The sequence below is a fragment of the Barbus barbus genome, assembly GCF_936440315.1.
Source record: "Barbus barbus genome assembly, chromosome: 36".
NCBI classification, from domain to species: domain Eukaryota; kingdom Metazoa; phylum Chordata; class Actinopteri; order Cypriniformes; family Cyprinidae; genus Barbus; species Barbus barbus.
The window spans coordinates 2,645,711-2,667,684 of record NC_136714.1 but is presented as its reverse complement, the minus strand read 5'-3'; the positions used below and the strand labels follow the sequence as shown (position 1 = coordinate 2,667,684).

The 21,974-nt window shown below is 37.0% G+C and overlaps 1 protein-coding gene and 1 long non-coding RNA gene across 3 annotated transcripts in view; one reads left to right on the top strand and one right to left on the bottom strand.

Annotated features, from left to right (window-relative positions):
• Window positions 1-16,829, bottom strand: part of LOC306855731 (nuclear protein AMMECR1-like) — a 29,684-nt gene extending 12,855 nt beyond the window's left edge. Inside the window, exons 1-4 of one of the 2 annotated variants that reach the window (XM_079394561.1) lie at window positions 16,779-16,829; window positions 15,321-16,672; window positions 9,785-9,895; window positions 4,795-4,909 (exon numbers count right to left, since the gene is read on the bottom strand). In XM_079394561.1, coding sequence (XP_079250687.1) covers window positions 4,795-4,909; window positions 9,785-9,895; window positions 15,321-15,751 — 657 coding nt within the window. In that variant the 5' untranslated portion in view covers window positions 15,752-16,672; window positions 16,779-16,829. The other variant, XM_079394562.1, reaches the window with a different exon arrangement.
• Window positions 16,830-20,576: 3,747 nt separating this feature from the next.
• On the top strand, window positions 20,577-21,014 carry LOC306855741. Its single transcript, XR_013782955.1, has 3 exons — window positions 20,577-20,671; window positions 20,772-20,810; window positions 20,918-21,014. It is a non-coding gene; the product is annotated as an uncharacterized lncRNA (long non-coding RNA).
• The last annotated feature ends 960 nt before the right edge of the window (window positions 21,015-21,974 follow it).

Genomic DNA, 21,974 nt, shown 5'->3' with positions numbered 1-21,974 from the left:
TTGTCAAAAGTACCGCCTGCGATATCATTCGGTACTGAAATTTTAAAAGCGTCCGTTTCCTGCTAAGATTTGAGCGCTGTTGAAAAACGCTCAAATCTTAGCGGGAAATATTTTTAAAATTTCAATACCAAATGGTATCGCGGTCTATACTTTTGACAACACTAACAGACGTGTGTGTGTGTGTGTATATATATAAATATTAGGGATGGGTCACGATTTTCGATTAGTTGATTTAATGATAGAATATCGAATAGGTTGTGCGATTGTCTATTTCAGCATGTTTTCGGTGCAGATGCGATGGTGACGCATTCATGTAAGCAGCTGCCAATAACGCACCTAAAAGCTGTCAAAGACAACAGAAGAACACTGTCTCACGTGCACACTATAGACTTGAATGGCAAATAACGGTTATGGTAATTTGGGACGATGTCAAATAAGAGTTCTGTGTGCACCACAAATACCCCGACTGGGACCTGTATTCGGAAAAACATGCACGGAAAACGAAGAACCAGTTCTACGGAGCCACTAAAGGGACATGGTTAGCTTTTCTAGCGGTAGCCTGTTACATTACAGTAGGCCTACATAAAAGTTAACTTGCATCACATAAACGGAGTAAGGAGAGATGACTGAAAATGATTTGCAGATCCCGAGCACTACTGACAAACATCTAATCTTGTAAAATGTGTGGTAAATTCTGCCGCTCTGAAGTTTACACACAGTACAATCGCCAATCTCAAAACTGAACGTAAAAAAGCACGCATTCAATGACCCGCATATTAATAGTGCCTCCCTAATGCTCGCTGTTTATATAGGCTACAGTATAATTACCCAACGATATAATGGACTACTTGCACAACTACTTATTACGGCTCGGGAGTTTCCGGTTAACGTTCAGCGCATCTACATACAAACAGTTTCTCATGAGAATGCAGATTATTGCTAGATTATCATTTTAGGGCTGGTATTTATTTAAAAAAAACAATCATATTCTCTGCGTTAACATGAATTATCTTCAACCTGCTGAAATGTTCCTATAAATATATTTCCCTTCCAAATGTGTTTTCTGAATCATAAATATATTTACCCACTAACCTGCAGCATCAGCGCTTGTCTTCTCATAAATCATATTTTTTTTTACAGATCATATTTTATACCTGTTGAATGTACAATTTTAAATGAATTTGGCTGATAAACACCCTTACGAAAATTAAGCATGTTTTTACTATAGTAAAGGTGCCATGTTTTTCCCGTTTTACCATTTGTAGAACAACACTTTTACTACAAATAGCCTACCATAGTTAAACTATGGTCAGTGTAGTAAAACCCGAGTTAATTTGTGGTTATGGTTTAACTTCAATTGCAATTTTAGGTTTTATTTGTAGTAAAACCATAGCTAGTTTGTATTGTTTGTGCGTTGGTGCTCTTTTTCCGAGCCCCTTACTGCTTATTCCAATGTACAAAAATGGCTGAATGAATGTGCAGTAACTGACTTATTTAGCGATGTTAAACATTTGAATCATTTTTAAACAGTAACACGTTGAAAGTGTATATTCAGTGAATATGCTTTGTATATTCATATTTTGGCATTAGGCTACATACAGTGAAATGATGACACAATAGTGGCTAACGTATTTAATACAGATAAATAAAGGTTCATTCTGATCTTATTCATCAGATCTCACAAACACTGCAGCGTTGCGATTAGGCCACTAGTTTAAAGCACTGGCACCCTGTGGTGAAACAATCACGTTTGATTACCAGCCACTGCTTCTTCAGATCGGTTTATGTTGGATTAAACGTCCCGTTTCGTTGAGTTTGGAAAATGCTGTACACAATAATCATCAGAATATGTCTTCTCCTGTCTCTGAAAATATCCGTATTTTGAAAGCATCCCGCGAACTCTCATTTTATTAGACGTTTTAAGTCAGCTAGATGATTACAGCTCACTGAAAATATACATAACCGGAAATAACTAAGCCGTAATATTTAAAAACGGAAGTGCGTCACGAGGCTCAGTGCAAGTAGTCCATTGCGAGAGAAAATATTGAAATATATATTTGTCCTCATATCTCGTATTTATTCCCTTTAGGGGTTCCTTTTTTTATTTTTTATTTTATGGAAATGTCCTAGCCCTAGACTTATGAGCGGTTGATTTATGCTAATCGACGGACTGTTATGTTATCAAGTACAGTCATTCGGTTATGTTTACTATATCAATATGTTTCAGCACGTTGTTATCGCAGATTGAAAGTATAAATGGTTTCTCTCTCTCCGTTTATGGGTGTGTAGCCTAATCGCATTCATGTGGAGGAGGGGTGCGAATAATAATCGAATAATTACCAGCGATCTTCGAATATTATTTTTGCTTGAAATGCCCATCCCTAATAAATATAAACCTGCTGTCTTATTCAGATAGAAATTGGAATATTGGATTAATCTGGTTATGACAATCAGGTTAACGCTTTTACATGATGTTTACATAATCAGTAAATATGCAGCCAGTGTATTTCTATTGGATTTTTCGTCTGTTTCATCACTTAAAGAAACCAGACTGTTTAAATCTCTAACCCTAGGTATGAGCAATAGTGATGCTTGCACTGACAAACACCTAGTGAAGGATTCCTAAAGCAGAGACACACTTCCGGTTCACTACTTTGCCTCTGGGCTTGTGTAAACACAGTCTAGCTCGAACTGGGTCACTGCTGACAAAAAGGATGAACGCACATAGAATGGCAGCAGAACTACATAATATAAAGACCTGCTATCTGATCTCCAGGATCTGAACAAAAGATGGTTATGTGAACAGACAGGAAAAGAACTCAGAATAGATGTGGCAAGAGGATTAGTGACTGCTATCTGAATGACACACATCCTATCAAACTATTTTAAGAGGAAGACGCGGCTTAAGCCAGATTAGTTTTTCTAAACAACTAAAGTGTGACCCTAAGGTTGGACTGTCTATTATCTGGATGTCGCTGTTAAATGCCTGCAAGCCACTCTGCATGAGAGTCTCAGTCAGCTAACAGTAAGGAAAAACACTGCTAACACTACTAAAAAAACACAATACATCTTCGTCACTCCTCACCCAGGGCATATTTCTGTCTGCGCTGTTGTAGGTCACTAAGGACAGTATGTGCCCATGTGCATGTTTGCACGGCCTGAATCATCAAGCTTGCACAGTATAAAGCCAGGCAAAAAAATTTAACATTTAAAAGTATGCAGTGAGTAGCTAATTCCGCACATCCCAGATTCGCTCTCTGATCACGCAATTTGCAAGCTGTCCTGCAGTGGCCAGAACATTTGTCTACATTGTAGGCTGAGAGCTGTGCTTGTGTGTATGTGGGCAGATCGTGAAAGGGTCTCACCTCTGAAGTTGTTTTGAGCTCCACACTGAGCTGCGGTGCACTCTGTGGTGAACACTTGCTTTCCTGATTTGTTTATATGTTTAAACATAAGTTTATACATTTCCTTTCATTTCCTATTGGGGTATATGTTAAACCTATGAGAATACAGGTATGGCAATACTATAGATAATAGACCAATTAGCAATAATAACAATAATAGACCAATTAGCCTTTTCCCAAGTGTGACTAAAATCATAAAAGTATCATACCATTCTGATTATTAGAAAAATGTAAATAAAATATGTTTTTTCATCACTAACAACCAAAAACTGCCAGAGGGTTAAATACATGTGCCCACTGTGCATTGTTTCCTAAAGCCATGCTTGTGCCCATCATTGCTATATATATATATATACTCTTTAAATCAGCATAACATTTGTAAGTGTTACTTGTTCAACTAAGCAGCTTTTATTTAATTAAAAATAGAACATTGGACAGATTCTCGTTTCAATTTGCATTAATTTTTTTACATTTATCTAGTCATCTTAAAAATGCAATTGCAACATTTTTCAATTAACACTTGCTTTATTAACCATCTAGTTGAAGAAAGTTCTATTCCAAGTGCTCAACATGGTCTAAATGTAACTCGACTCAGTTGTTAAATATTTAGCAGAAAAGATTCATGCAATATGAAGGCACATATTGTTCAAACATATGTTCAGAAATATCAAATAATGCTAAAAAAAGCCTCAAGTAAAGGAAATTCGATTTCAAAACGACTAAAAGTAAAACTTTTAATAGTAGTTTAGAATATAAAACAAACTATAATAGTTTTAGACTATTATTAAATGTTTTGTACAAACAAAACATCATCAGTTTCAGCCTGTCACTATCATGCAAACATGAAATATCAGACATTCAGTAGTAGTTTAGTTATTTTCATTGTTTTTCTTCTATGTGAAAATGTGCATGATGGAAGCGTTTGACCATGAGGTCGGGTTATCATTAACATATCAATGCGTCTAATTCTACTGTTTGGTAATAGTTCTATTAAAAATCACGAATACTTGTTTTATGAAAAATAAAATCACGGCAAAACATTAAATTCAAATTAATCGGTAATATCGGTAAAATCACCCAGCCCTGTGAAATTCCATGTTAGTGTTTAACGCTAAATAGTTTTTTTCTAGTGGCCTGGTCAGGTTAGCGGTTCAGACTTCCCATTTCAAATGGTGGTCTCTGTTGGACCACATAAGACTAACCGTAAACGGTTTAAAAAAACCCAAGCAAATAATTCAGTGAATAGACACCTGTTTACCTCTTCAGGGAACAGTGATTTAGTGGTAAGTGGCATTTATTACTAAAACGTTTGCAGGGGAAAAACCCCTTAAGTGTACAGAGAGTGTTTAATTTTGGAAATAACAGATGGTAATAGCTTCTGCGCTCTTACCTCCCAGTCTAGGTAATCACCAACATCCTCAAAGTTGGTGAGCAGAGACACTGAGCAGAAGAGACGCGGCAGCTCGTCCCTCGTCATGGGGGGAAAGCGACTGTCTTTAAGGGCACTGTGAGGACGACATGAAGGCAAGATTTAGGACAAAGCCATACCATGGGTACAGTGTGAAACACCATTTAATGAAGAAAATAAAATAAAAATTCAGGTATAAATTTAGCAGCCTGATACAGTTAAAAGAAAATTGCAATGAACAAGTATTTATGAGTATGAATAGGTATTGTAGTTGTGATGGTGACTAGTGAGTTGATCTAGATTCATAGACACAAAAGATGAGGTGATGTCGTCTCAGAAATAGAAGACTCCATAAGGAAAACCCATCACCAAAGAAAGATCAAAATAGAGAAGGAATAAGGAAGTGGGTTTCCTTTGGCAAGCTTCGTAAGTCAGGTAGCCTTCCTGGAGTCTCGGAGTCGGCCGCCAAGCACGTTCTATAAATAGCCTGAATTAGTGCTGGGCGATAAACAATGTCATATCAAGATCACGATAAATATGTGGATAACTATGAAAAGCTCTGGACATTTTTACTCAATAACTGGATTAATCCTAACATCCTATCACACAGCAGAAACAAACAGTGTCTGCATGTTCTGCGTGTGAATGAATGGCACGGTTTCGACTGATACACAAACTCAAACACACATGAACTTCGTCTCCAGAGCGGCTCTGAAAGTCATTTCACCAGCTTTACACCATTTCATTTTAGAAACAATACCTTCAAACACACACTAAAACTTAAAGACCTTCATGACAACCAAGTTATTTTTTTTATTATGAATTTATACAGTTCTGTTGTGCAGCATCTTACCTGACAAAATAAAAATGCAATTGTAAACTGATTTTCATTTAGGCCAAAATGACTGATTAAATTGGTAAAGTGTTATTATTTCATTAGACACCATTACTGATGCTTTCATTGCCTTCATTCTCAACTTTCCCATTAATGATAAATTAATATAAGTATAAATACCGTACGATATGGGAAAAAAAAATTGAGACCACATATTTTATATTTTTTTCTGGAATCCAGGATTGACTGATTGTTGAAAAAAAAAATGAAATACTTGTTTGAAATCATTAATTATTAATTTGCTATTATTATTAACTACTACTATTACTATTATACACACATGGGTTGTTGACGTGACATGGCATTTTCACTGTCCCACAGGATAAAAATTTATATAAATAATATTGTCGTTGCTGTAAATCGTTAAACATTTCTCCGTCCTACATGGAACGGTTGTTAAAAAAGCTGCGGTGTTATTCGATTTGTTTAATTTTTGAGCCAAATATCAAAATTGTCCTATGAGGTCTCAAGCATGGTTCAGTAAATTACAACTTTTATAAATGAAAAAGCATAAAAATGTTAATAAATACCTCCAGCATAAATGTGCAAGTGTCTACTTTAGTAAACGCCAATCATTTTTTTAATCTATGTATTTCTGAAAGTGTAGGAATTTAAAACATTTTGTCTCTGAAAACCATGTCCTATGGTGTGACATCATATCCTGATTTGTAATTAGTTGAAGGACCCCATTCATGATCATGTTACTGAAGCCCCCCGTCAAGCCCATCACACGTACACATGGTCAAATTGTCTCAGAATTCTTTTGTCTCAGAATACTCATGTCTCTCTATGTTAATCTTGTGCAAAAACCCACAAAATAACACTTAATTTCTACATTTATTTTCCTTGTTGTCTGATGCAAAGCATGCTGGGAACTAGAAAACGCAATAATTTTAAGTTCCCCTTACTACAACGACATTGAGTTTACAGAACTTATCTCGGCTAAGTCCAATGAACTTTCATTATTATTTGAGTGAAAACTCATTTATTTTAATTCATTTTACTGTTCGGTTTTACAGGTTTCACACCACAGGACAAGGTCTCTTTAAAAAGCATTTTAAATAATTAAATAAGATTTTATTCTTTTTTTCAGTGTTCTTAAATGCAATAATTACATTTTCAACAACTATTTTCTGATGTTATACACTGAAAGTGTCATGATAATTATAAAATGTTATCTGTTTTTGAAACAGAAAGAATTGAGGGAGAGAAATTAGTGGAAGAGAGTGGACACGGAAATATAGACAGAAAATTAACAGGGATCCACTTGAAGGGAGGAGATCAATGCAGAAAGTAAATAGAACAAAAATGATGCATTAAAATGAGTAGCTACATAGTGTTAAAAAATTGATTCACATCTTAATGAAAATAATTGGCATATCAATCATATTTAGCTGTGCCGCACATGCAGGGGGGCTAGAAGAGTTTTAGTAACATACTGATTGAAAGAGACTGAATTTTGATGATGAAAATTATTTTGTTTTGTTTAAAAAACATGCTGATATGGTTTATATCAAAATGAAGCTTTCGTTCTCCTTGCTTTCTTCTTGACATGTTCAAAGTTAAATAGAAATACTTTAACTAGCATTTCTGTCCTTTAGTGGGATGTAATGTCCTATGGTGTGACACACATTATGATTTGTTTTTATCTCAAAATATCTTTAAAAAAAAAACTTAATGGTTTAATTTTCAGCAGTTTTAAATGGATGACAGCAAAGTTTATCTTGTTGTCAAAGTCATGGGTAAAAAATTATGTTAATAATAATTTCAAATGAAATAAGAAAATAATTATCTATACATTTTTCTTCCCTTAATGTTTGCTATGTCACACCATAGGACAAATTTAGTTCAGTATAAATGTAAAAAAAAAAACAATGAAAGAATTGACGAATTTAGTGACTCTTTAAATTTTCTCAAAGATCAGACTTAACACTACATATGTATTTCTTCTTCAAAAATGGTATTTTACAAAAAAAGCATTTTTTACTGTCTATGTCAACTACCCATATATTACATTTATTAGGATTATTATTACGCAAGTATTTATTTATTAACATTTAAATTTACAACAAATTAACTATTGCAATATAAACTATTATCAGAAATTATTCATACCATGATACAAGATTCAGCTTTTTGGTTGCCAGATATCACACATTTGATGTGCTCTATTATGTCTGTGGGTTGATCATCAATCTTGGAATAAATGACTGAAGATTAATAGCATTAATGACAAGTCTGATTCAACGCTTGCATTTTTCAAGATTAGTGACTGATTTTGGGAACAGAACGAACCAGCCACTCTAAAAAAAAAATGCATTTGTGTGTATAAGCACCCGTAGGGACGTTGCTTGTGTTTTTCACCACTACTTATTACCCATGAGAAGCAATTAAGCTGATTAAAGCTTCACTATTTCTGTGTCAGTGTGTGCACAGTCTACAAAAACTGAAAAACATTTTAGTGCCTTGTCATGTTCTGTTTGGAAAGCTCTTGGCACATTTAGGCATATTCAGGAAAAAGGCATGCAGGATATAAAAACAAAACATTTCCTCATGAATGACTGACAAATATCCAACAGGCCTTGGAAAAAATTCTAAGAATTTGACAATGGAATTGAACATGGAATTGCACTTATTGACCTCATTTGCGACTGGAATTATCATGCATTTTTGTGATCGGATCAAATAAGACCACATTAAAGTCATCTTAAATAAAAATATCTAAATACTATCTGGATATGAAATGCATGCATGAGCTTGTGCAAGACTTGTTATAATACTTAGTTCTGATTGGCCAATTGATGGCCTTATGGAATTTATTTTGTAAATGATTATTACAGAGAATTTCAACATTTTATTTGCATGCACCAAAATGACTTGTATTGTATGGATTAAAAAGTTTATGGCAGCAGCACTCGTGATGCTTAATTCTATACACAACAACGCATTACTATACTCATTACCACCTTTGATATCAGACTGATTCACAAACCGAATGTGGAGGTTAACAACATTTTATTGGTTACATAAGCTGCTTCAAAGTTAACGAGAGGATGGAGAAGTGGGATTTTGGCAGCGAATGCTGGGTTGAGCCGAGCCAAGACCCAAGCATCTGTTCTGGTGTCTCCGTTCCTGCTGAGGGAAGAATGTGGCTGTAGTTCTAGAGATGGATGACTAGCCTGGAAGCAAGGTCAAGCGACTGCTTGAGAAAGAGACATCTATGTTCTTTACAGGCAATGCATAAGTGTTAAAATGCATAGGCAACTTCAAGCAGGCCTGACTTCTTCCGGAAAAGTGTAAACTGGTGTCAATCCAGTACAGACTGCAATTTTGCTCAAATTACAAAAAAAAAGCAAAAACAAAAAACAAATGGCATGTTGGATACGAGACTCGCAATTGTTTTAAATCGAGTTTACAAGTGTAATGCCTAAATCTGAAAACTTTAAAGTAGACTCAAACCTCAAAACCAAACAAAAAAAAATCACGTAGCTACAATATTTGTTGCATGTTAAATTTAGGTTTCAAATTCTAACTAATCAAAAGAAAAGAAAATGTCAGATTTCATGTGGTTTGTGCTATTCACATTTATCCAAGTCACATTTGTGACTCACAAAATTCAGATTTGGGCCACCTTTGCCTGCAGTCCCAACACAGCCTTTAACAGCCCTGGTATAGACACTGTGGTGCCTTCAAAACATTTTAAAAATGAAATTCTGGGTCAACCAGTGGTGTGAGTTTTGGGTGGGACAATGTGTTAACTGAATAATAGAAAGGGAGATGGATTGGAAAAATTTAAAAACTGTAGGAAACCTGTTTAGAGACACTTTTAATTATTTTTTGTATTTCTTTATTTTTTGCAATTCCATTTGATGCCACTTGAGGTGCAGTAAAAAAAACACTACTTTTAATTAGTATTTTGTTTTTGAGTGAACTCTTTTCAAGAAAAGTGAAATTAATATGTAGTAATGTGCGTTAAAACAGGAAATCCTAATATTTGGGTATTAAATATCATAAATGTCACATTAGAAGACACATTAGAAAACAAAAAGCAGAATTTCAAAGAGGGATGTGGCATACCTGGTAAGGGTGTACTCCCTGAGTCCTGAGTGCAGGTTCATGGCAGAAAATGTACCTATACAACCCCTTAACCGCTTGTCCCGGCCGATTTTCCAAGTGACAAACAGTGGGCTGTTGGAAAAGAAAAGAACATCTATTAGAAGGTAGTGAGAATGCGCATATAATTCAAGTTATGAAAGCAAAAATATCCCTGTAAAGGTTTTTGTATTTTATATATATTAGATATGATATAATTAAGTACTAACACACAAACAAGAGTGCAGTTTTCCTAAATATAAGCACGAGTATAACAGTTCACCAAACAAGTAGTTAATATTGAGTGAGTTACATTTTAAGCACAATTAATATGTGCTTAATTAACACTAATATGCATGCTAATAAGCAACTAATAGATGTAACTGTAAAATAAAGTGTTGAAAATGAAGCAGAGTATTTGTGCATCTCAGGGAAACACTTTGGTGTTTTGTTCCTAAATGAATCTGTTTTTGAACTAATCGAGTGAGCAAATGATTCAGTGATCCGTTCATAAAGACATGGGATGCATCCATAAACGCATACTCATCGCATTTCTAATTCATAGTTCGACCATGATTTAAATAAAACGAGGGAACAAATTCTTAATCTGTGGCCACATTAGCTTTCATTTTCCCCCCACGTCATGTCTAGGGCTCCGTACAAATAAACTCGACTGCCTTTCCTTGTCTAAAGCCTGAGATACACTGCACAGTTTTAGAAATCCTATAAGATCATTGCATGTCACACATGGATCTAATAAACTTGGCTACGACGTGTGTGTAGACTGTACGATGATGGCACCTACCGACTCGTACGATACGACACACGATTCTATTGAAGAATAAAACATCAGCATGCGCTAGTGGTAAATAAAAAGAGCATGATAAATCCCACTTTAGCAGGTGTAGTTTTTGTGTGCGCTAAAAAAAATGTGGAAGCAGCAAAAGAGGAAGGCATTAGAGCTTGAGGTAAGCAGCACCATGTCGCTCTGGTTTCATATCGCATTTTGATTGGCTGGTCTGTAAACGAGGGTCGTACCAGCAAACACACCGTGTTGTGATCATGATGTATCACAGGCAATCTCTCACTGTACGACACAGGACCACCGATTAGGAGCCACGATCACAGAAATCGCCACGATTGTTTCACTATGCCAATCTTTCGTCTGGGACAGCAGAAAATAGTGTAGAGTGTTTTGGGCTTAACAAGTACAAACTATAAATGCCTCAAGAGATAAAGACTGAAACCAATGACACAAGGTATCAGTTCCTGTGAATAGTGTGCACATTAAGGTCTAATGTGTCAACAAATTACTTGAATAGGCTGAAACTTACTGAAGGAAAACGAAAAAAAACGAGTGCCCAGCCAGCAAAACAAAACCAAGCAGTGTATGACTTAATTAAAATGTATGCGCTCACATACCGCTTTTCTTCAGCAAAAATAGAAATGGCCTCAATGTAACATTTGGCTGCTAACCAATTATATTGTAAACAAAGCTTTGTACTTCACTGGCGTCCAGAGATTAATGTAAAAAAGGCATTGTATGAGCAAACATTTGTTTTTTTTGCAAAACGAGTATAAACTGCCGGTGGTACTCTCAACCGTATGCGACTGTTATGCTAACAGGCTCAGCCCTAGCCCTGTGGCTCTCCAGTTTCCATCTGTCTTCTACTGTCTGACTTACCGTCTCTACTGTTATCTGCTGAACTCAACCAACCCCGAGACGTCACAGGTTATAGTATTGCAAGGCGGCGATATTGTGGCAAAAAAAAAAAAACTTACCTTATTTTAAGGACCACTTCTCACTACTAACTAGTTGCTTATTAGCATGCATATTACTAGCATGATGGCTGTTTTTACAACATATTGTCTTTTCTGCATGACCATATTTTAAATCCCTTAATCCTACCCCATACCTAAACTTAACTACATTACTAATTATTAATAAGCAGCACATTAAGAGTTTATTATTGAGGAAAGGTCATAGTTAGTAGTCAGAATTGGACCTTAAAGTATGACCAAAAAAATCTTGAGGAGGACCTCAGGGAACATTACAAAATACAGAAAAATGCAATTAACCCCTTTAACAACAGAAAAATTTCAATGTTTTAAATGTAGATCACAAAATTTCTGTACATTTTGATGCAACTCATTAACTTGTAAAAGTAAAAGGCACAATATAGACAGAGAACACTTTTACAATGTTATTGATTATATTAGCCAAGATGATTGTATGCACCAGGCCAAACAGTCAGTTTCAGGCTGTTGACATACTGGTCACTTCCCTACTGAGCTATAATTCCAGACATACCTCACAATACTCTCAGGAGATGCAAACTTGGACTATTGATATTAAACAAACAACTGATTCTAACTCACTCTTCTGTACATTTACAATCTATCCAATGGTTACTATCCTAGTAAGACTTCTAATCGTACCTTTAACATTAAAGTGGAGTTAATGAGAAAGGATTAACAATATATGGCCTACGGTCACTGTGAATATTTAACTGCTCCCATGACAGAACATTTAGGCCACTGTTTAAAGCACCAGTTGAATATCAGTTGACCATGATGGAAATGTAAGGACTAAGCCCTTTGGCCAGGAACAAGCTGGCAACAGTCTTTTAATGTGCTGGAAAAATCAGGGTAAAGTCTAAACTCAGTGAGCACATTTGCACGCACACAAATACACAAACAACTACTAAAATCAGTTTTTACCCATTTAGCATATAATAAAAAAAAAAAAATCATCAAAGAATAGCTAAGAATCCCTAAAAATGATTCCCTTGGACGGAAAGAGGAGTTTTGTTGCATAAACACAATCCCACCTAACCATCTGGCATCCACACTTGGATTTTCAGTCACATTTGCCAGCATCAGGTTTCCTCTCCTGACCCTTAAATCCAGGGACAGTGACACGTCAGCTCTGAGCAGCACTTTTTCCTGGACATCCCAAGCATTTATTCTGAATCAGTGGGCATAACTGAGGAAATTAAATGTATTGGTGCCTTGCAAAACTAGAATAGCATCAAGATGCCATAATAAGCGTGTTTTATTGCAGATATAAAGGCTTTTATTTAGTTGTGTGCAAGGAGGTGTGTCCTGAGCTTTCTATAAATGTAATTGCAGAATTGCGTTCACACCAGCGAACAATATTGTGTGTTTATTCTAAGCGTACATGCATCTGTTGCTTTAAATTCTTGAGCTCGTTATAGCAGGACGGATCAGTGACAGTTCCTCAGAAATACTCCAGCATGTTGCAAAACAAAAACACCCTACAATATACCTTCTGTGTGTGTTAAATCAATTAGCACTATCCGTTACACACACTAAACACAAATGGGCAGGTTCTCAACTCTGGCCCTCGGGGGCCAATTTCCTACAAAGTGAGCAGTAACCTAAGTTTTTTTCAAATTGGGATAATTAAATACTGTTTTAATGATCATTTAAAATTTTAAACGTAATACTGACTTTTTAACGTGGTTTGTCTTCAAACCGGTGACCATTTCGTATGTGGTGTTGTTTGAGCAAAAAAAAGAAGAGAGAAAAGAATGGCCGTTTGAAAACATGTAATTACTTTTCCGCTTTAATCTCCATCGCAACAAGCAGGTGTTAGAACTGGAAAGATGCATACAGCTTTGTTTAAGGTATTTCTGCTTTTCTGTAAGTGCCCCACTGACAGCAAGTGAATTTGTATTTTCATTCAGCCCATTCTTTTTTATGCATTGATATGAACACACAAGTATATGAGGCTGCAGGAAACAATAAATGCATTGTATTTGTAGCAACGGAGTAGTGACAAAACCAATGGGATGGCAAATAAAAAATGTTAAACATGTAGAAAGCTATAAGCATTCTAAAAAGCAAGTCACTAGTGATCTTCTAAAGCATTATATAATGTTTGTTCATGAAAACTATAAATGATTTGTTAATTGTGTAATGTTCAATAAGTTTACAAGCATATTATTTCATACTTGTAGCAATTTAAATTTATATTAACAAATGATCTGCATTATATAATGTTTGTTAATGAATTATCAATGAAGTTATTATAAAGTGCTAGATTCTTCTCTTTTAATCTATAGGAAATTATATTGTTTGTAAGTTGGAATGCATATCGTTGGCTCTTATGACTAATTTCTATTTCATGATTTGTAAAACGTTGAAAAAAGGTGTCAGCTAAATTAATACATGTAAAATTATCAATGTTAGTTATTCGCATTTGTGAAAACAAACAAAAAAGGTATATTATAACATGGCAGGGGTCCATAAATGGCCAACACCACTGTGTTAACAAAACAATTGCATACATTGCCTAAATATATATGTGTGCACAGTCCGAATAGGGGCAGTGTTACTATAAAACTGCAGTGAAGACATTAATTCATTGCCTAATTCGACAAACCCTGACTAACCAGATCAGATAAAGATCTATTTAACGCTCTTATAACCCAGAACTCAAACTGTGGCTCGAGTAAATCGCTTTGTTTGTCCGTACAAATACATAATCATTTACAACACACCGGATGTCATTGAGAAGGTTACCTGAAAATGTCCTACATAACACAGAATCAGTGTTTAGCGAGCGACAAAATAACAGAAAATTAAACCATTGTATTTTTAACACTTTACATGCAAATATTATTTCGTGTCACTTTACTGTTGTACCTTCAAATAAGCTTGTGACTGTAAATTAAATTAATTGTGTAAGAGGTTTCGAATGAAAATATCTGTGGGAAAAGTAAACAACTCTTGGGCTTTGTTAGCTTACTAGCTCGCTTCAGCTACGTTAATCATTGAAAGCAGCTTCAAATTGAATAAAAAAGAAATATCACTCGGTGTTTTAGGACAAATTCACTAAATAGGAAAAGAAAGAGAACAGAGCTAAATAGAAAAAAGGCACATATTCAGCGAATGAGAATGTGTTTGTTGGTTAGCATGTTAGCTTGCAGAGAAGCTTGAATAAAGAAGAGCAAGCTAACACCCATTTAATCTCTTTCAGAGAAACCGCAGCTTTACCTAATTAACGAGCGCATTAATGATGGATTCATTTTACTCTCGGTCTTCGAAATTATACATTTAAAAAAAACTTTTAAAAACCCACATTTTTTTATCGAATATGTATACCGCCAACGGTAATTTAACGATTAATAAAATTTATATATACAATTATATTTGAGAGAGTATGTATTAATTAACATGCATTTTACAGAAAAGATTCGAAATTTTCAGTTTGGAAATATGACATTAGCTCTTTTTATATATAAATATTTTTTTTCAATCGAGAGGGCTTGGATTAGCGAGTCAACTATTATTTAACGTTACTGCATTTGGTATAACGTTAGACACAAAAACAAAGTCACTATCGTGACAACGGCGGCGTTAACGTTAGAAAGACACGAGCAAAACTTCGCCCGTGATCACGAAGACCAAACTTCACGGTTCGAGCACAGCGAACAGGAAACACACCGTCTGTTGTTGTAGCAAAGCGGGTCAAAATAGCCATCTTGCTACTTACTAGGGGTCGTTTGTAAACCTGGGTGTTCGAGGAGGCTGGTATCCGTATAGATGGCAATAAAGCACGTCGAAGCAAAAGCAACACATCTCCGCCGAAACGACCATTTTCCTGCCTCCGGAGCCGGGGCTGGGAGTCGGGGAGAGGCCGGTGGAGTTGTAGCCTCCTGGAGCTGGGGACAGACCATTGGTGTTGTTGCTGCTACTACTACTACCCCCCGGACCCCCCAGGCCGTTCATCCGATTCACGGCCACAACAGTCGACGACGACCCGATCCCCAATTCCGATCCACAATGTCCGGTCCCGGCTACTCCGCTGCCCGCCCCGCCGGGACCCCCAGCCCCGGGGGATCCCGACAACTTCTGCTTCTTCACCCCGCAGCACCCTGCCGCCATCTTCGAACAATCTGCACCGACACACCGCTTCCGACCCATCACCGTCACCGCGGGAAGGGCGGGCCGAAACGCAGACCACACGTAGAAATCCCACTGCGTCAGCACGTACGACGGACAATGCTCCACCTTCCCTTGCTTTGACGGACGTAATAACCGAGAGGAGCTTACGTTATATATATCTCTGCGAGGGGAGAGACTGCAATGTCACCCGATGTTTTTCCTTCGAAAAGACGTAGCGTACGCTGCAGCCTTACGTAATGTTCTTAGGGAGACAAATTAAAGGCTTCGACGGACCCAAAGTGTGTTTGCTAGATTAACAGCCCCTCCTTGGGATGCGCTGTGCCAACTGCAACGATCAAAGCATGCACGCGTCCATCCATACATGAAACGACAGTCAGGCAAATATACGGCCTGTAGAGTCAGGTCTCCCTCTGAGGGAGTGGGGACCTCGAGTACGCAGGACCCATACACGCCTCACCCGAGAAGCGACGCAGTCAGAGCGGCTTTCAGTCGATGCGGTTCGGCTGCGTGCGTGATAGCACCATAGCCACACGACCTGCTTTAATGCAAGCCCGCCGCGTAAACCGAGCCCAAAAGTTTTCCTTCGACGGATCGGAGCGCTGTCATCCGATTATTTGGGTGCATTTTGTCGCGGCATGATAGCATGGCCTCCGTCAGACGCGGTCTCGCTCGCGGCTGCTAACATTAGCTCGGTTGCGGTGGAGAAAATATCCTATGCGATCATCTGAAGCGCTCAGACTAGTATTCTCTACTTTCACGCCGGAGTACAGAGCCCAGGACGTAGTTTACGACAGATTCCTGCGTGTCATACGCATCTCTCCCTATTCACGAACTACGTTATCACGGCGCCGTTTCTCCGCCGAGGGACGCAGACACCCCGCATGTGTTATTCGCATAAATCGGTTTATGGTCTCGTCATCCTTGCTTCAAGTCTTCGTCCTGATGGAGAAAGAATGGAGCTGTTAGAGAGCACCGTGACCGAGCAAGCCGAAGTGATGTCTAGAGTCTGCACTCATTTCTGTTTTTTTTTTATTTCCAAACTCACCAGACAATGGGAATGTCCTCACCCTGTCTAAACGCGTACACCCACGGCAATGGAAACCTTGGAAATATTAGGGGATTTTAAAATGACGACTATTTTTCCAGAAAAAAATAATGGAATTTAGTACTACGTAAAAATGTCTTTATTTTATCTAAAACATTTGTGGCCCTGGACCTCAAAACCAGCCATAAGGGTCATTTAAAATAAAAATAAAATAAAATATATTTATATATAATCTGAAAGCTGAATAAGCTTTCCATTGGTGTATGGTTTGTTATGATAGGACACTATTTGGCTGATATATTTGAAAATCTGGAATCTGAAAAACAAAATATTGAGAAAATCACCTTTAAAATTGTTCAAATTAAGTTCTTAGCAATGCATATTAGGCCCTACTAATCAAAAATTAAGTTTTAATATATTTATGGAATAGCTTAATGGAACATTATCTTTACTTAATATTATGATTTTTGGCATAAAAGAAAAATCGATCATTTTGACCCATACAATGTATTATCGGCTATTGCTACAAATATACCCCAGCGACTCAAGACTGGTTTTGTGCTCCAGGGTCACATTTGTTTTTATCAAACACCTGGCAGAAAATGTCATTAAGAAAATCAGAACAAACACAAAAAAGGTTTTCTGCAGCTTCTGTGTTGGACACCTACAGATAAGCTATATTTGTAGCCTATTAAAAATCATTTGGCACACTGCTATAATACTGAAGTGACCTGTTTGTTATGCCAAAAATCTACGTGTCACTGTTTATTACATTGATTATATTATGATAGTGACGATGAAGAAGGGAGGATGTAGTGGTTTTTGGTGATCACAACAGTCTATAGGTAGACCATTTATAAATAAATGCATTACTGCTAGAGCCAAAAAAAAATAAGAGAATGTTATATCTTTATGATTATGTAGGCCATAAAATGATTTTTGTTGTATGAAAGCAGCAAAGCACAAACAAAACAAACTAGGCTACTTATGAAACTGAGCTACCTGACATTTTTTGAAAATGCTGACAAGGAAAGACATTTAAAGCACTAAGAAAACATTATGCAGATGTCCTTCCATTTCTTGAGTTGTTTTGTCAAGCTGAGGTGCACAGACTGGAAAATCAGAAAACCCAGACAGCCATGAATTGGTCTAGAAACCCGTGATATTTGTTTTCTTAAATAATAATAAAAATAAAAGAAAAAAAATAAGCAAATACTTCATATGAAAAAAAAACTTTTATTCTCAAACTAATCTAAAAAAAAATAAAAAATTGAAATACTTAGCTATTCCCAAAAAGTGAAAATAAAGAAAACAAAAATATATATTTCTGTTTTTGTAAATTAGTTTATAACTTAACACAGTATGCATTATATTAAAATAGTTCATGAACATCCAAAATGAATAGCGATGAAATTATGAACTATTTGAACTAATAATCTGTTAAGTATTAAAATCTATGTTTAAAAATCATGTGTTGTTTGTGGCTAAATATAACTAGAAACTATAATCTTACAATAATATTATTTTTAGAAAAAAAAATGTAATATGTAACTACAACAATTATGGTATTTAGACTATATTAACCTCTAAACTACACATAATGTATTTAAACTGTGGGCTTTCACACAGCCTCAAAATGAAAGGTGAATGACAGACAAAACACCAGCAGCGGTCACTCATCACTTCATCAAATAACTAACGAACAGTAACCTTTTACTGAAATACATAATAAACGGTTTTGACTGTAGCACATGGATTATGTTGCTAAGGGAGTTGTACAGTGTTCAGAGAAGCTTTTATAATTGTATTTAAAATATATTTAAAGATGTATTATTAATACTTAATGCATTAAGTTAAAGTTAAGTATAAAATTAAGTTAAAGGGATAGTTCACCCAAAAATGAAAATTGTGTCATCATTTACTCACCCTCAAGTAGTTCCAGACATGTATGAATGTCTTTGTTCTGCTGAACACAAAGGAAGATATTCTGAAGAATGTGGGAAACAGAGCAGTTCTGGGGCACCATTGACTTCCATAGTATTTTGTTTTTCCTACTGAAGTCAATGGTGCCCCAGAACTGCTCTGTTTCCCACATTCTTCAGAATATCTTCCTTTGTGTTCAGCAGAACAAAGACATTCATACATGTCTGGAACTACTTGAGGGTGAGTAAATAATGACACAATTTTCATTTTTGGGTGAACTATCCCTTTAAAACATGCCAAATTTACAACGTGGTGCCATCTGGTGGGGTAAAAATTCAAAGTCAAACGTAATGTCATTGTTTAACCACTAAAATGCTGCAGATCCCTTATAGATGCATACAGTGATCGTTTTTGAGACGATTTCCAGATTTTACCTCTCATTAAGCTGTAGGATATATCGGATAAATCCTAAAATATCTAGCCAAAAACTTCTGATAAATGGACAAATCCAAAAAAATGATGAAAGACAATTTCAACAGAATCATCACAAAAGGAGGAAAGAGGAAATATTGTTTTAAAACTTTCTCATATAGGCATAACAGTTTGCAGGGTAGGCTGTTTGTAAAATATTTGGTAAGAAATGTTTTACTTTGTTGGTTAAGAAAAAATATGTGGAAACACCCAAACAGATGCTGCCTGCATTACTTTTTTTTATCATATTATCCTATTATTTTTCCAGGGAGAAGCAAATAAGAGACATATCATAGGCCTACATACTTTCAACATATGTACAACGTTTTAAAATCTATCTGTGCCAGAAAAAAATGAATAATAATAATAATTTTAATATAATTTTTAAATATACTTTTAATATAGAAATTTCTCCTGAAAGGAAATCATCAAGACAGTGCAGTATCAACTAGATAGAAATGTTGTCAAGACAAACTTTAGGTTTGCTTGAGAAAGCCTAGCCTGAAAGTTTAAAGCAGTTGTTAAAAGCCTGAAGTTTGAAAATTTAGATAGATGTTGATAATGTTTCTAGCATGTTTTAGCATGATTAGCCTGTTACTAACATATTGCTGGCATGATTAGCATGTTGCTAGCATGTGACTAGCATGTTGCTAGCATGTGACTAGCATGTTGCTAGCATGACTAGCATGTCACTAGTATGTTTCTAGCATGATTAGTATGTTACTAGCATGATTAACAAGTGAATAGCGCGTCACTAGCATGTTTCTAGTATGATTAGCAAGTGACTAGCATGCTGCTAGCATGACTAGCATGTCACTAGCCTGTTTCTATCATGATTAGCATGTTGTTAGCATGATTAGCAAGTTACTAGCATGTTTGCTAGCATGTTTCTAGCATGATTAGCATGTTGCTAGATTTATATTCTTCAGTTTTATGAAAACTATAGGTCCGATCAGTTAGAAAAGATAAAGCACACATGTCAGATCAGTCTGAGTTTGGTGGTTCTAGCTTGAAAGCTCTAGGAGGAGGAGCGTTCGGAAATTTTAGTCTCATAAGAATAATAATAAGAAGAAGAAGCTTAAATAGTAGATCTGGGGCCGTCTTGTCTCCGTGGCATATTCCATGGGGACATAAAGTTGGAAAACTTCAACGTGAGCAAGGACACCCAGCAGGTCAGATTGATTGACTTTGGGTGTGGAGATCTCATGAGAAAGTCTGCCTACGCAATATTGTATGGTATGTATTATTCCTCAAAGCTGACAGAGAAAATGCTTTGGTAATGCAAACTTGCATACGAGATGAAATCTCTTTCTTCCAGGCACCATGGAGTTCTACCCTCCTGAGTAAAGAGTCAAGGGCAAGTACCATGCAGGGCAAGTCTGTAATGACGTGGTCTCTTGGGGTCATCTTGTTCACAATGCTGTGTGGCCGTTTTCCAACTGGCGAGGACCTACCCAAAACTGAACTAAACCTTTGGTCAGAGCCTGGATTGTCAAAAGGTGAGCTCTTCATCACAAGAAAATAAATCTGAATCCATTTATCAAACAACTGCTCAATCCTCAGGTCATAATCAGATACTGCTTCTGTGTTTCTGCACAGTCTGCTGCCGTTTGATCTGTAGCCTCCTGCAGCATAAACGTAAGCAGGGCTAAATCTGGTTTCAGGAACTGAGCTTAGGATCAGCCACATTTGCTTTTGTAATGTAATGTTTTTAGGCTAATGTTTTGTATGGTGTGTTGTCTCAGGTCTCCATAAAAGTCATGGAGAAAAGGAGCTCCAACCCCAGACATTTTCCCAGTCTCCTGTCAGCTTTGCGTCATGCGGTCTGAGACTTTCCATCCCTCCGTGAAGCCTCTGTGTCTTGCGGGGCTGGCGGCCCATGGTTGCGTCTTGCGCCATGGCTTGAAGCAGCAGTACTTGAGTCTGGTGGTACTGCTCGCTTGGGGATGCCAGAGCCTGGATGGTCAAAAGGTGAGATCTTCATTTAAAAAGGTCTGATTCCAATCATCATACAAATGTTCTTCCAAAATTAGATCTTGCAACTGTAAATGCTTCAGGTCATAATCAGATGTCTCTCCCATGATTCTGCACAGAATGCTGCCGTTTGAGGCTCCTCCACCAAGCGGCGGCTCGTTTTGGGGAAGATCCTTCACCATGACTGGTTTCAGGTACCGAGCCTAAGATCAGCCAGCTTTTACAAGTGCTTTTACTGTTCATTTTGAATGGGAAGAAATTACATAGGTAAGTAGGCTATAATATATTTAGGCTAATGTTTTACATCCTGTTTTGTTACAGATCCCTATATAAGTCATGGAGTAAGGAGCTCCAACCCCAGACATTTCACCTGTCTCCTGTCAGCTTTGCGTCTTGTGGGTTAAGACTTTCCATCCCTCCATGAAGCCTCTGCGTCTTGCAGGGCCGGCAGGCCATGATTGCATCTTGCAGCATGGCTTGAAGCAGCAGTACTTGAGTCTGGTGGTACTGCTCGCTTGGGGATGTGTATGTCACTGCCCCATTTCTGCCTCCACAACATGACTTCATAAGTCCAAGAGGTCCCTGTCTCATCTGCACTGCTCACAAGAGGTTCCTGCCATGGCCAGCATAAATGCATGTAATGGCAACCTCGTCTCAGAGCTCCACTGCCCTGGTTCCTCAGCGGTTCCTCTCATGGTGCTGCAGAACTTCCTGTAGTGGCTGCTTGATCTCTCAAAAGCTTGTTCTGGACTATGAGGTCCCTGCAAAGTTAGCAGGGTCCCAGAGGTTCTAGTTATGGCCACTCAGAGAGGTTCATGCCTCGGCCCA